Raw genomic sequence first — 16753 nt, 5'->3', positions numbered from 1 at the left:
AGTGATGGAATTTGACAAAAGCAACACTATGTATTCTGAAGCTAGGTCATAAAAGGCATGTGGTTTCCATCTTGTTTGCTGGAATACTAAACCTTTCCATTGGATGTTTGGCTACCTGACAGCTGTTATGCCAAAGAGACCACATGCAGACACTCTGGTTGATGGTCCCAGCTGAGGCTCAGCCTTCAACCACCCCCAATGATACGCCAGACATTTAAATGAAGAAGTCATTTGGGAGTGATCTTCTAGTTCCAGCTGCCAGTCCCTCCAGTGTTTGAGTCACCCCTCAAGTGATGTGCCTGCCAGATATTTTGGAGAAGAGACAAACGATCCTCACTTGTCTTGTTTTACTCCACTAAGTTCTAGGGTGGTTTGTTATGCAGCGATAGTAATGGGAGCAGGGCATCAAAAAGAAGGCACTTCAACTGAGTCTTAGGAATGAGCTCGCCAGATGGACACAACGGGGAGGTACATACCAGGCAGAAGGGACAGCAAAAGGAAACACACACAGAACATCCGAGCCTGGTGTCTTTGGGGAATCGGCGCCATTGGTACTTAGCTGGAGCACAGGCTGGTAAGATGGGGCGGAAGCAATACAGACACCAGAGGACAGGGAGTCTTACATGCCTTGCAAAGACCTCATCATGCTTGATTCCATTAAATCTAAATTTGCCACTGTTCCACAACTGCTGATGATTTCCTCAGGCAGTGATGACTTATTAGTGAAATTAACTGTTTCATAATACTTGAGATGCTATCTATAATACAGTAAATAAAGTCGCCTTTATTTCCTAAGTCATTGATCACAGATTTTAATTTTCCTGTGTTAACATTTTTTTGAAGTTTATTTATTTATCTTGAGAGAGAGAGAGAGAGAAAGAGAGAGAGAGAGAGAGAGAGAGAGAGACAGCATGAGCAGGGGAGGGGCAGAGACAGAGAGGGAGAGAGAATCCCAAGCAGGCTCCCCTATGTCCATGAGATCATGACCTGTGCTGAAGCTAAGACTCAGACACTTAACCGGCTGAGCCACCCAGACACCCCTTGCTGTTTTAACATTTTAATCATGAGTGTTACTGTTTGTCCTCGAGTGTCTATTATGTTGTCCCCAAAAAGAAAAGGCACAGGTGTCTGACTTCTGGAATGCTATCACTTCCAGGGGACAGAGTGGACTGGAGCTTGGGGGTCTCCTAAGGGGACAGTTAATTCTCTGTGCTCTCAGAACACCTCTATTGCATTTTTCCCAACTGTACTTAACCACCTTCTTTTACTTTTCATGGGAACAAAAGCCTTTTCCCTCCTTGGAAAGGAGACTCACCATCCTGTATTCTTGTTGAGGCAATTTTAGAAGTACCTCGCTCTGTGCTGCAGGATATTGTAGTGCGTTTCCATAACATGTTTAAAGGCTCACTCCTTAAAATTGTCACGTCTGGAGAGCCCTAGATAAGTCAGCAAGGACACAGACGTGATCACTCTCTCCTGCCCCTAGTATTACAAGCAGCTATCAATTCCAGCTCATTTAGACTGATCCAATCCCGGCACCAAAAGCCATTTCCATATTATTACACCAGACTGGAAATTACAAGGCTGTGTATTCCTCTGCAAAGTCTCCAATTTAGGCTTATAACTTAGCACCAGGTTATTAGTGATATGCATCATTATTCTCAAGATACATTCTATCTGCAAAATTCTGTTCTCAAATCCTTTGGAAGATCTCAGCTGTGCTGCCCTGACTTTCTGAGAAGCAAGCTGCACTGTTCATGTTAATGCGCTCTTACCAGGGGCTTTAAAATTAATTTCTGATCATTGATTCCTTGCATTAGCCACCCCCTGATCCTTTCTAGTGGGCAGAGAAACATCACAGAGTGAAGGCACAGAGTGACTCAGTGGGCAAGCTGGCGTCAGGAGGAACTAGGCTTTCATTAAGCGGGAACTCACAGGGCTTCCGAGCATCCGTGTGGAGGCTACCGCCATGACCTGACAAGAAAAAAGAGAATCTTATTTCTATTTTTCTTTTAGTCTGGATGTGTCTTGTTTCAGTCAAATAATTCAATTTTGGAAAAGCCAGATATTCAAGTTGAGGAATGACACATGCAACCAGTTCAATTGTTTTGATTGCTTTATTGAATCAAGAAAGTAAACAAAAAAGGCTTGACAATTTACCTGGTCCAAAACATTTAACTGCTCGCTCCAGAAAAATCTCTAAGGTCTTTGTCAACTGTAGGGTTCTATTATTTTATCATTTTGTCAGTGAAATTAGTTGAATTTAGAGACTGGAATTTCTCACAGATAGTTAGAATTGCATGAGTGGGAGAATCTAGTGAAATAAATGCTCTTGCCTTATTTTGTGGCTAAATTGAAAATGTGTGGCTTCAACTCACATTTCCTGAATGTGAACCTCAGATCAAACAGTTACATGTACATGATGTCGTTCAATTCTTGCCATAGCCCTGTGGGGTGAGGGTGTTAGGTGACTGAGCCTCCCTCCAGGAAGGGGAGTTAGATCAGCCTTGTGAGATTCTCAGTAAATTGCAGTGAAGGTTTTAACTACCTTAAGCCAATGGGTCTCAGACAGTGATGTCTCAGACCTGCAGCATCAACTTCATGTGGGCACTGGTTGCCAATCATACCCTCCGGCTTCACGCCAGACCTATGGAGTCAGAAACCCCAGGGGTGTGCTCCACCACACTGCTTCACCAAAGCCCTCAAGGTGATTCTGATGCATGTTCAAGTCTGAGAACAGTTCATTCAAGGGCGACGTGTGACAAAGATTGAGAAATACAGGTATTTCTATTTTAGGACAAGGAAATGTCTCAAAATGTAAATGGTAAATTAGGATACATTGATCACACTGTAAAAGACTGCTTGCTTTTTAGGAAGCATACCTCACAAGTTTTAACTGGGGGTACTCCTCTAATGTTTAAACTGATTTTTTAAATGTTTATTTATTTTTGGGAGAGTGAGGCACAGAGTGTGAGCAGGGGAGGGGCAGAGAGAGAGGGAGATACAGAATCCGAAGCAGGTTCCCGGTTCTGAGCTGTCAGCACAGAGCCTGATGCGGGGCTTGCACCCGTGAACAGTGAGATCATTACCTGAGCCAAGGTTGGACACTTAACCGACTGAGCCACCCAGGCACCCCTTCCCCTAATGTTTTAAAAAGGAGATTCAATCTGCAACTCTTAAATGTAGACAACATTTTCTCTTTGGGAATTCAGTTTGCTTTAGTTCTTATTTATATTATTTCACAGGATAGTTTACTTAAATTGCTTTATTTAAATATAATGTGAGGGCCACACACTCAAACTTATATTAAACCCTGTTGTTTCAGTCATTTAGATCAGTACCTGGTATATAATAGGTGCCCAACAAACATTTGTGAATGAATGTATGGAACACTATTCTACAGAGAGTCTGTGTGTGTGTGTGTGTGTGTGTGTGTGTGTGTGTATCCAATGTTAGTCTTAACAATGATAATCTACTAGGAGAGATAACAAGTAAGTCATGGTATAAATCACATATAGCAAGGGCTAAGTGATGAGTCAGACCCCTAGAAGCTGTGGGGATAATTTGCCAAGATTTCTTGGAGAGGTGGAGCTTGACTTGGGGTAGGATTTTCATGGGTGAAGAATGTTTAAAGGCACTCCAGATTTTTAAAAAGACCTAACTAAAGTCAAGAAGATGATAACGGGCAGGGCATTTTCAGGTCCTGTGCACTGGAGAAATGCACGGGGACAACATGAAGGTGTCTTTTCAGTCAGGCTGTGGAGTGAGCAGTTTATTTTGAAAGATTGTTGAATGGAGGGATCATGGAGGTGCTATCTCATGAAAATCATTGTTTAAGCAGGTAAAATTTAAAGTAATTAAAGGTTTAACCCTTCTAACAATAGAAATCCTAACACCCTTCCCATTATAATGCTGTATCTCTATTATGCAGCCTATGTGCACATTATAGACTCACATTTGGCCTTTGTCCATTGGATTGCCACACTTTGCCACCTTCCATTCATTGTATGCATACACAGCTTAACAGAAGCAATTAAATGTACAGAAAGAAAAGTGTGGGTCAACAATATGCTCGTAAGCTGCGTTAATAGAAATGTGGTGTATTATTTAGAATAAAGATGGTAAAAACACTTACCACTGCATCTAGCTCCAGGCTTCCAGTGAAGACTTGCTGTGTTGTTACTAGTACTATTATTTTTCATCACCATTAGTATTCTTGTTGATGCTGTTGCTAACGTAAGATCCACGTTCAGGCTACATGACTCGTTTAAAACTCTAGAAGCCTAGGGGTGCCTGGGTGGCTCAGTTGGTTAAGCTTCCGACTTCGGCTCAGGTCATGATCTTGTGAGTTCAAGAGCCGCATCGGGCTCTGTGCTGACAGCTCAGAACCTGGAGCCTGCTTCAAATTCCATGTCTCTCTTTCTGTCTGTCTGCCCCCCCTGCCTTGCTTGCGTGTGTGCTCTCTCTCTCCCTCTCAAAAATAAATAAACATGAAAAAAATTAAATAAATAAATAAAACTTTAAAAGCCTAGCATTCGTTGTTCCAGAGTGCTTTTAGAGAAAGACTTGGTAAGACCTTTGGCTGAAAATTTTCCAGAAAAATCTGGAAATGTGGAACTGGAGCTTGAAAACATCAAGATTGTCACCATCAGATTCATCAGCACAGTCATCTTCCTATACTTTACAATTTACCAAGTAATTTCATGTTCGTTAGCTCATTTTTATTTTCACATTAACTCTGGAGAATGAATTTCATGAACCCCATTGTAGAGATGGGAAAATTAGGTGTCTAGGGCATCGCTGTCCGATAGAAATATGACATGAGCCACATATGTAATTTAAAAATCTCTGGTAGCCACATTAGAAGAGCAAAAAGATACAGTTAAAATAAATTCTGATAATATATTTTATTTCACCCAGTATATCCAAAATATTATCATTCCAACATGTAATCAATATGAAAATTATTAAAAGAGAGAATTCACATTCTTTTCTCATTTATTTTGTACTAAGACTTTGAAATCCAGGGAGTCGTCTTACATTCACAGGACGTCAGTTTCGACTAACCACATTCAGGTCGTCAATAGCCATCGGAGGCTAGTGGCTACTGATTTAGACAGTGCTGGTCCAGAGGACAGGGTGGGAATGAAAATCAGTGCCCTGAAGAGTCAGAATAATGCCCACAACTTAAAGAACCATAGAGACACTTAGAAAGACCTTTGCTTCTGATGTAATGCTTGTAAACTAGAATAACCATAAAAATAAAACAAACCAGACAAAAGGAAAATGGTTTCGTGCCATTCAATCCAAATGTGTTCTGGTGTCACATGTACTTTATTTTTCAAAATGTTAGGACAAGTATGGAAAAGAAAAAGTTTGAGCCCATTCCAGCAAAATGTCTGCAATAGAGAAATCAGGGTGGGTTGTGCTTTGCACATCCCTGAGAACAGAATCAGAACCCACATCATGTCAGACTTTTTCAGAGTGTTAAGAGTATTTTAGGTGATGGAATCTGACTAATGGGGAGGGATTTAAATCTATGTGGTAACATCCTATAATAGGCGAGTCTCAAATTAACCCAGTGCTCTCTGCCTTTAATGAGGGGTAGTCATAATGTGATTTTAAATGCTAATATGTTGTGTGCATTAACGTGAAAATTTACATGGAAATATGCACATATTCAGATCAAATGAAAAATGGTATGTGTCCAATTGGCGGAGTTTAGTTATCATTTAATTGGAACTGAATATGCAGTATAGGGCCTTTATTATAAACATTTTTTTATTTTTTTTTTTTATTTTTTTATTTTTTTATTTTTTTAAATTTTTTTTTTCAACGTTTATTTATTTTTTGGGACAGAGAGAGACAGAGCATGAACGGGGGAGGGTCAGAGAGAGGGAGACACAGAATCGGAAACAGGCTCCAGGCTCTGAGCCATCAGCCCAGAGCCCGACGCGGGGCTCGAACTCACGGACCGCGAGATCGTGACCTGGCTGAAGTCGGACGCTTAACCGACTGCGCCACCCAGGCGCCCCTATAAACATTTTTTTATATACATTTTTATTATAAACATTTTTTAATTGTTTAAACATTTATTAATGTTTATTAAATAAATAAACATTTATTATAAACATTTTTTTAATTGTTTAATTTTTTAAATTTTAAACACATGCGTCCATGCACACGCACAAGAGAGACAGAGAGAGGGAGAGAGAGAGAGAGAGAGAGAAAGCTGGGGAGGGGCAGAGAAAGAGGGAGAGGGAGAATCCCAAGAAGGCTCTGAGTTGTCAGTACAGAGCCTGACACAGGGCTTGATCTCACAAGCTGTGAAATCATGACCTGAGCCAAAATCAAGAGTCAGACGCTTAACCAACTGAGCCACCCAGGCACCTATGATAAATATTTTAATGCAAGTACTTAAATTACTTAGGAACAGAGATTCTCCAAGAGCTTTATTTAGTGGCTCTTTATGGAGCCACCAATATCCTTCAAACCCCAGAGAAGGTCTCCCATCTGCAGATACAGAGGATGTGAATCTCCATTTGTCTACATGCTGCCATGAGAAACACTACATAAAACACTACACAAAAGCTACCAAGACACTTGGATCATTTGTCCATGACATTACACTCCTGCTCTGGGCCATTTTCACTTTTACTTCCTGCCTGGCTTCCAGAACAACCATGCACATGTTAAAATAGGTACCTACAAAAGGGAATACAGATGCCCTTAGCAGCTTAGGAGAGATAAGGTCGGTATGAAATGAATAAAGAGCTGATTTCTGGAAAACATGTGCTTTCAAATACCCTCATGTTATTTTCACTCATCACCTGCCAACAATTTATTATTTAAAGAGAACTTCCAGGGGGCCTGGGTGGTCCAGTAGCCTGGGTGGCTCAGTGGGTTAAGCATTCGACTTCAGCTCAGGTCATGATCTCGAGGTTTGGTTTATGAGTTCGAGCCCTGAGTCCATCAGATGCCTAACTGACTGAGCCACCCAGGAGCCCCATTCAAAAAACTTTTGTAATTCAGTTCCCTGTGTATATATAGAATATTTGTAAATTTGGATAATTATTGCTTTATTTCAAAGAATAAAGTTCTATATAACTTATTTTAATTATAAATTATGAATGTACCATAACAAATGTCCTGTACATATCTCCTCCAGAAGTTTCTTAATTTATTAGGAAAATTTTTTTACCATATAATTATACTACATAAAATTTGTAATCTTATTATCTCCATGAAAAAATACCTCTTCAGTGTTCACCTTTACAAATTAATTAACAAAGATGTGGGTTGCCTGGGTGGCTCAGTTAAATGTCTGACTACCACTCAGGTCATGAACTCTGTGAGTTCAAGCCCTTGTCAAGGACTGTGCTGACAGCTTAGAGCCTGGAACCTGCTTCCGATCCTGTGTCTCCCTCTTTCTGCCCCTCCCCCACTCACACTCTGTCTCTGTCTCTCTCAAAAATAAACACTAAAAAACAAAACAAAACAAAACAAATTTAAAGAGAACTTCCATAGATAGGGTAAATCTCAATCTTAGGTTTGGGAGCAGTCATCCTTATACTTTTAGGCCTTTTGTAAATTAAAAAATAAATAGAGTGGGGTGCCTGGGTGGCTCAGTCGGTTAAGTGTCTGACTGTTGATTTTGGCTCAGGTCATGATCTCACTCAGGGTCATGAGCTTGAGCCCCATGGTGGGCTCGGTGCTAGGAGTGGAGCCTGCTTAAGATTCTTTTTCTCCCTCTGTGCCTCTCCCACATTGCTCACACAGTCTCTTTCTCAAAAAAAAAAAAAAAAAAAAAAGAGTGTAATAGCTCCTCTGCCAGAAAAAAAAATATGTATGCACACATATATATGTATATACATACATATGTGTATATACATACATACACACATACATATAATCTTACACGTAATTTAAAGCACTTTACTGCCAGAATTCCTCCATTGCCCTCCCCAAATCTGGTTTGAAGTCTAGAAAGAAGTCTCACTTTTAAGAGTCCCTTGCTATAATGTGTGCTGCTGGGTCTATGTGGCAGAAAGAACCATTGATCAGAATGCATTTCGATTTCACTGCTTTCCCAATTATGAATTGTAATTACACAGGATGTAAACACGAGTTTAAGTGGTTGTAAAACTGCTTCAATTCTTGTCACACTATTAATATAATAACCCTAAATATTTAGCTGGGGTCTTCATAATTAGGCATCAACCGACCAAAGGATTCTTGCAAATGTAGTCCTCCCATATTTGGACCCATTCCCCGCCCCCCCAGCGGGGACAAAAAGAGATAGAGAGTGATGACACTAATCTCTGCCTGTAGGTGTTTATCACACACCATGAAAGCCAAAACAATTACTCAGGGCTTCATGGGGTAGGCACGACTGGTAAATTTCAAAATGCTATTTCCTTGGAGAATGTTTTTTTGCCGTGTTTCACACCGGCAGAGGGAAAGTCATTCCCCCACGGGAGCAGCCCCCCTTCAGAGCGCAAATACAAACGAACAAAAATGACATTATGTTCTTCCTTGCCTGGGGCAAAGAGAATCACCTATTCTTAACAGGACTTCAGGTGTGTGATTTTCTGCCATTTTCCTTCTTTTGTTAGATTAGAATGACTGCTCCTTGTAAGAGTAAAGCTGTAATGTGGTCGTATCAGGGCAGGGCGGCTGGAGGATACACAGCATGGCACATTATGTCTTTAACGTAACTTGACACATTCTTGCCACACAGGAATTTTCAGTCTATTCAGACAGATATAGGAGAGGTAGTCATTATGTTTTCTCTCTTCCAGGCGGGGTTTTTTTTTTGTTTTGTTTTGTTTTTTTTCACATACAATTCATGGTTCGCTAATTAAATAATGGTTAAAAGGGATGCCCCTGCAAAACTGGGACAGTGTTAAGAAAATGGGTATTATTTTTACTTCCAATTTTCTGCAGTTCACTTCAATCAGCCTAGCTGAATCTTCAGTGTTAACATAATTAGGTCTCACGGAATAATGGCCCATTTTACCAGCTATCATTTCAGGTTAATAAAAACATCACATAATTTTAAATGCTACTACTCCATTTTAATTCATCCATCAATTAAAAACAGCTCTTGGGTGACGGGAGAAGGTAGAAGAGGGATTCTGGCATCTGTTAGATGCTTAACTTGTACCATTGTAAACGATGCCCTTAAAATCATTTAGGTCTTCTTGACAGGCTTTTTCAGGATCTACTCTAAAAACGTGTTAGGAGCAGAATTTTTCTGCGGTAATCTATCTTAAATAATTGCATTTAAAAATATTAATATGAATTTTTCACAGATATTGTTTTCTCATTTCTAGCTAAATGCAATAATATGATTTATACAAGGGATATATCTGTTTCTTGTATTTCTTATATTTGATTCTTCAGAAACAAAATGAAGATGATAATATGTGAGTCACACCTTCCCAGGTGTTGTGAAGATGAAAAGTTCTCCATGTTCCCAAGATTTTGGTGAAAATTCAAAACCCAATAGTTGGCATTCTGAATTCTCTCTGACATCATATTATGTTTATGTGTAGTTTATGCTGGGAGCTTATTGGCATCTGTTTTAGGTAACTAAAGGGAAAAATTACTTTTTAATGTAAAAACAAGCAAAAATGTAGTTAAAAGTGAAAAACTCTTCTCTATGGAACTGGTAAGAATTACAGGAATATTTGTGCCAGATCAACATTTGATATTTCTTAGACAGAAAATGGATTAGAATCTAGTCCTGATACCCTGAGGCACAGAAGAGATTGCTCACAACTAGACATTTGGATCAAAATTCCGGGGGTGTTCCTTATCTCTATGTTTCATTCTTACATATCACTAAGGCTGTCCAATTGGATTTCAAAAAAAAAAAAAAAATCTACTTTTACCCGGTTGATCATATTTTGCTAACATGTAGCTTGATTGCTGCTACCATTCCCATCCTTGCCGATGAAGACTGGGGGGGACATGGTGGGGAAGGAATTCTAATTCAGATTTCTGAAGGTGAAACTTGAAATTGCCCCAGATCATAAGGTACAGAGTCCCATATGTAACAAATATATAGAACATGTAGTCCAAATTTCCCACATGTGCAATCCTGTGATCAAAGAAACTGTTGAACAGGTATTTTTTTTTGTCTTTAACAACAGATGAAGTACAACAACCCATATCCCACATAGTGCAGAGCACCTATTTCAGAATATGGGGTCTGTACATCCCAGCAATACTGGGTTATTGATGGTGGAGAAGGCAGGCAATGGGACAAAAGATCTGATTTTAGGGTTCCCCACAGCTGCCCCGTAGTCCATCCAAACTTCTAATAATTCCAGTAAGTCCACAGGTCTGAGAAAAGGTGAGGGAGAGCATTCATGACAGCAACTGCTGAACTGTGGCCCACGCCTTCTCCAACCTGTACCTTTCTGTTACCTGGGTGAGTGATTTGTGCCAGCTTAGTGATTTAATGCAAGGGCATCTTGTGCAGCGTTTACCTCCAGGTAGAGCCACCAGGTGGGGGCCAGGACAAAAGTACCAACGGAGGCCCATGTGCCATATGTCTAAATATTTAAAAGTTATACATTAAGCTAACACAGTGTTGAATAAAATACATTCCGATCTGCCACACTGATGCAAATGTTTTCCTAAGAAATGGAAACCCAGTTGTAGATTTATAATCCTTAGTCTGCTCAGGGTTCTGTACCCGACCATGGCCCTGAGGCAGCCCTAGTCTCTCTCTCTCCCACGTTTTAGACCCTTTCCTTCCATTTCTGAGCTCTGGTTTTCACTGCAAGGGGCTTCTTCTCACTCATGTGTGAATTCTCCCATGTACACTCCTAGGACCGAGTCACTTATCTACCCACACAGATTCACTGTCGGCCACCCCTTGTGTCCAGGGATATGCAGTCATGGTGCTGCTTGCCTTTGGAAGTTTGGACCCATAGAAGAGGTGCATACATGCCCTTTAAGTGGGTAGAGGCCATCGGGGAAGGGAATACTAGGTTCCTGGCTACTGAGATGAAGTGAGAGGAGAGTCAGAATGGACTCCTCTTTGCTGAGACTCAAGTACATGCTCTAGGCTGGTACAGGGACAGAAACGAATCACTTCCATATCACAGCAGGGCAGTCTAATTACTGTCCTAGAAATAGTGACCCTTTCTATAGAGCTGAACATTTGGATAAAAATTTTGTTGAAGTTTTATGCTCATTAATGGTGTTGATGGAATGAATTATATTTTTACTCTGTGGGAAAGTTGGGGAAGCAAGAATTGGGACCTTAAGTATGTGAACAACTCAGTACCCACTTTTCACCCCAATCCTGTTCTCAAAGGCATAATATTGCAGGTGGAACCCACATGGCAAGAATGCTGGAAAGCAGCAGATGAATAAAAATCCACTGAGTTGGGGTTTCTTCAAAGGAATAAACCCTTTAGAAGAACTTGAGAATCCAGATTAAAAAGAACATTTCATTTCCATTTGTTATATACCTAAAAGTGAATTTTTATTAAAAGCAGATCACATCACTTCAGGAAATTCAGAAAACTATATCTAAATACATGGAACGCAAGATATTCCTCATCAATTTAGATTCTTATAGCCTCATAAAGATAAAATGCAGATGAACTGATTTAGATCAAGCCTTCATTAAATTTTAGAATTAGATTTGGAGTCCCATGTATTGAAATGTGTGGAGTCTGATTCCTGAGCACTGTGACAAAGCCATGAGTGGATAATGATAAAGTGCATCGTTGCTAGAAATAACACAGTCTGCCTTTGGTTTGTGCTAATAAACTATAAGACAACCTAAATTCCAATTTTAATATGAGGAATCCACCTCATTAGAAGTAATCACAAACTCTGTATGTTATCAGCATTTTCATGTGTATTCTTTGGTGAGTCTGAAATATAATTTGCTGTTTATGCTTCTAACGTAAATCTCCAATTTCTGGCACTAAGCCAGAGCTCTAATTTATTTCCATCTTTCCTTATTTCTTACATCAAAAGAGACTGTTGGTTTGAATAACAAACATTCAATCAACTTAGACATGGGGTGGCAGGCAGCACAGGCATTACCTGTTTACCTTTTATTGCCTTTTTTGAATTGGCTTTTCTGGGAACAAAACCAGTAAGACATGATGTTCCTTCATCTAGTTTCTACCCAGGTTATCAGAAGACACCCCCCTCCCCACCCCATGGTAGGATAAAGAATTCAGACCAGAAGCGGGCTTCCAACCTAACACTATCATGGATTATTGCTCTGCCGAGTCAGGTAGGACTTGGTTGTCCTTAAGACTCTGGCTTGGGCTGAAAACTGTTTTTGATTCCAGGAGATGCTGCTGCTAACACGCTTGTAACCTGTAGGACAACAGTGTGCCGGGAACGGAACACACACTCTTTGAGCCACTGTGAAAGTTTGCGAGGGTTCTCCCGCACCCACCTCCCCTTGCTGTCTTGCACAGTAATTGGCCTGATAAAAGGCAGAAACAATTTATTACACCTCGGGTGGTACTTAAAACAAACTTTATTCTCAGGAACAGCAGTCATGTCTACTTGCTGCTGTATATTTTGATATTTCCTCTAAATACTAAGTCTGAATATATTCAAATTGCTAATCACTCAAATTCCCTGCGAATTTCCTGGTTCTCCAGGTTTTCTCTCATGATACTCCATGTAAACACTGTATTTGCAAAGATACATAGATCAGCATCCCTAGAGTCACATGATCACATCAATCTGTGAAAATAGCATGACTTAAAAAATCAAAGTCTCTTAGTACTCTGCCAACAGGCTTTGGCATAATCTTGGCAATCATTTAGACTTTTTTTTTTTTTTTTTTTTTTTGCTGTTATAATTTTTTCCCAAGTGGAGATAGTCTCATGTTTTGCAGAAGTTGTCCAAGCTAGTGAACATCAATCCATCTTCCTGGGTACTAAATTCATCAGCTGAATGTATTCAGTCCACAGAGAAACCAGTAAAGTGAGTGTGGAACTGCTCGCTGGCTGCTCCGTTCATCTTAAGAAATTGCAATACAAATTCCTGAAATCATTTACGCAGGAATTTTTATTCTTTAAATCTTCCAGTGTTAAAGCAACAAGAAAACACTTAGAATGTCCTTTGGTGGAATCTTATTACACTTGTTATTATATGTAAACTGATATTCTTTGATGCCAGCACGTTCGTTGCCCTTACAGAGAAATCTCTGCACAATGAAACAAAACAGAACCGAAGAGGACAAAATAAAATGTCAGTCTTTGCTGATTCGAATTAGATACATCAACAGATTGTCTGGTAACACAAATTGGCAAGAATACAAAAAATCTACATATTACAGTATTTCAAGAAAAATAACTTCATTTGAATACAAAAGGATAGATACACTTTCTTTTTTTTCTTTTTTTTTCTTTTTTTTTTTCCTATAGCCACTCTTGGACAGTGGATGTGTGCTTGCACTGGGATAACTCAGTGCTGCTAAGATATACGGGGTATGACTGGCTTGAGCTTTTGGAGGGGGTTGTTACACATGTGCATTACTAACATCAGACAAAGAAATCTTTCAACCAACAAGGGTTACAGAGCAACGTTCACTAAAGCACAGGTTGGAAGGGGTTCAGGGACTGAAGCAGGCCAATATGGCAGCTTGTAACAGATTTCCTTATACCCACAGTGCACTGCCAGCAAAGAATGCTTCTATTTGGTTGGTCCACACACCGGGCCAGTGGTGCTGGGGCACCCCGCGGGAGAGTAGCGAATGTTTTTAGGTTGCTTGATTTGTTTGTTGTCCTTCCTGTTTCAGGGGCTGTCACAGCCTTTCCGATCGGCAACATGCTCTGCAGCTGGCAATGTGATTTGCGGTGATGGTATCAACAGCTGCCAACTCCTCTGGAGTCAGAAAGTAACAGTCTTGACTCGGGATGTGCTGTCCACGGCTGATAAATATGGCTTAGTTCAGTTAGGCCTTCTTAGTTTGTACACGGTGTTTGAGTGGGGGTGTCTGAGTGTGTGTTTCCTATGTTAGCAGCGAATGCTCGCGTTGCGTTGGCTCCCCCTCCCGGGCGGGCACGCGCCCCGGCCGGTGGCTGGTGGCCCATCTAGAACAGCAGGGGGCTGGCTGTGCCCAGCAGCGCGGCCAGCAGCAGCAGCGCCGGGGAGCCGGGAGGGGGCGCCCCCTGGCCCGAGTCGGAGCCGCAGCTGCCCGCCTCCTCGCACCGCAGCTTCTCGCACAGGATGCCCGTGTACGCGGCCGGACACAGGCAGCGCACGTTGTTGTGGCACGTCCCTCCGTTCTGGCAGTGCAGGAGCTCGTTGTCGCAGACATTCGCTGCAGAACGAGGGGTGGGGGTGGGGCGGGGCGCGGGGAGGAGAAGCAGAATCAATTTAAGTTCATCTAGTACATCGTGTTTTTCAGCTTAAAAAAATCTCTATCGGAACTTGTGCTTCCCCCCTCCCCTCCACAAACTAAGCATGTGACTCCAATTTCCAAACGAATGTAGTTCGCTGCCTTTTTTTTTTTTTTTAATTATCATATTTGTCCTTTTCGTATAGATTTTTGCTGCAATCCTGGATGGTATCATTGTCCATTTCAGGCTATCGAATACGAAGGAATGTAATACTCCTGGTTTGGCAGTATCTTCTCTTCATAGAACTGGGACCTGTTGTGACCTCCCGGGTTTTTAAAGGGCGAGTGCCCCGTACAAGAATGCAGAGTTTTGAAGCCAGGTGAATGGAAGTTAAAATGCAAAGCAGTATTGCTGAAATGACCAAGAACCTCTAAGGGGTGGGCCATTCTCCCTGCAGGTGATTCCAGCCGCTGCATGCAGGAAGACCGAGCCAACAGGGAAGCACAAGGGGAGAGGGGACCGGTCAGGGGACAGGCAGCATGCTCCAGGCAGGCGGGCAGCCAGATCAGAAGAGAGAAAGTGGTTTTGTGGGAGGAGAGGGAGGACGAGCGGTCATATTTGCCCCTGACAGCCCTATTAGGATATTCATTGCCATGTAAATATGGGAAGTAGAGTCCAAGGTTACCTTGATTTCCCCGAATAGTAAAAAATGCGGTGATGAAACCCTGATTACCAAAATTTCACTCTGTCCATCAATTAATAGAATCCGTTTGAATAAATCAAGCAAGCAATTCCAGATACTGCAATTCATTCATGGTCCCTGTCATGTAATTTTCATCTCTAATAATTACTTATTTCAAAGTTCTGGTTATCCTCATTAATTCCATGTCTCCTATTCTTTTAGATAATCAAGGTTTCACTGATTTAGCAGAATGTTAAATAGGACCCAGGGAAATTAAAATAATAACAAAGAGTAAAAGAGCCAAGAACACTTCCCAGCAACATATGCTGCTTAAGCACTTAATACATAGAACCACTCTGGAGTTGGGGGTAGGGGCAGAGCAGAAAAAATAGATTTTTATAAATTATAACATTTTTCATTTTTAAAAAATGTCATGGTCAAATTTCCCCAGGGGTACCAGGTGAATTAAACACACACACACACACACACACGCAAGCACACACTTAATATTACTATCAAGTGCAAAGTATTAAAAAAAAAAAACATCCCAAGTAGTAATTCAATAGAGAATGTTGCTTGTCCATTAATCATGTTCAGCAGTCATGTCACCTTCAAAAGAAGCTTCTTACACACAAATGTGCTAATGCCCTGTGTGCAAATGAGCTGAGGAATGATGGTGGCGGACACTCACAGAGTTCATAACAAAGTGCCCTAAACGAGGCCTTCTTTTACCTTCTTCCACAGTAACTCTTTGGCAACCTCTAAGGCAGCTGCATCACTCACTGGTATAATTTTCAAATGTACCCACATTTGCTGTCTGTAAATGTCAGAAATGACTATTAAGGCCTACCAAATCCTTGAGGCTCAAAATATTGATATACACGGTAGTGTCTCAGGGGTTCTAATGATTATTTAAGCTACCTCTCATTGGGTGGTAGAAATCTTGAATATTAGACCCAAATGATGGTATTTTATGTGTCATGGTTAAAAAAATGCCAAGATCTGTGGCTGCGAGGCAAAATCTACAAGGGTAGAATAGTTACACCCATGGTCAGAGATGGTTGTTGTTAATTTGAGAAGCATACCTAGGTTTTCAGGATTTTGTTTTGCTTACACTTCAGGAAATATCTGTTTAATTGGGGCAACATGGAATAAACAGATCCAAATAACTGTTTCCATTTAAAGTTAAAGATTCTCAGCATTTCTTGTTCCCGGCAGCAGATTGCTGAATGGGATATTTCCTTTCATTTGGGCACTGGAGGTAGGGAAATATCTGTTCCATCAATATCGATAATTGCTTGCCTTGAATAATTGAGAAGAAATCAATAGTTAATTAAATATTGCTCCCCTTAAAAAAAAAAAAAGCTATTTTTCTTCTTGGACTTGAATGTAAATCAGTTGAACAGAGGTTTCTTTCTTTATTTCTTTTTTTTCTTTTTTCAAGAAGCTCGTGATTAAGTTCAGATTCAATACCTTTCCTACATTTAAATAATCTGCTAGTTGATGTTGGGAAGTGTGAGAAATTCAATAAATATGCAAGGAAGAGATGTAACCCAGGATTCATAATACCGTGAATTGGGGATATCTATTTTTCTGTAAGAGGTAAACAGAAAAGAAATCAAACCTAGAATATATTTCATCACTTTACAATTCACTATAAGACATTTTACATTTAGTCTCCCGATTGTGCTATTCAACAAACACAGAACTTCAGCCTATGAACAGCACTCTG

At 40.6% G+C, this 16753-nt stretch overlaps 1 protein-coding gene across 12 annotated transcripts in view; it reads right to left on the bottom strand.

Moving 5' to 3' along the window:
• Positions 1-12505: 12505 nt before the first annotated feature.
• NTNG1 (netrin G1) overlaps positions 12506-16753 on the bottom strand; it is a 340737-nt gene continuing 336489 nt past the window's right edge. For all 12 annotated transcript variants that reach the window (XM_045478470.1, XM_045478468.1, XM_045478472.1 and 9 more), the window contains one exon: positions 12506-14320. In XM_045478470.1, coding sequence (XP_045334426.1) covers positions 14091-14320 — 230 coding nt within the window. In that variant the 3' untranslated portion in view covers positions 12506-14090. The remainder of the gene's footprint in view (positions 14321-16753) is intronic.

This window comes from Leopardus geoffroyi, chromosome C1, assembly GCF_018350155.1.
Source record: "Leopardus geoffroyi isolate Oge1 chromosome C1, O.geoffroyi_Oge1_pat1.0, whole genome shotgun sequence".
NCBI classification, from domain to species: domain Eukaryota; kingdom Metazoa; phylum Chordata; class Mammalia; order Carnivora; family Felidae; genus Leopardus; species Leopardus geoffroyi.
The sequence above is the reverse complement of the archived record's forward strand: the minus strand, read 5'-3'. Positions and strand labels throughout refer to the sequence as shown.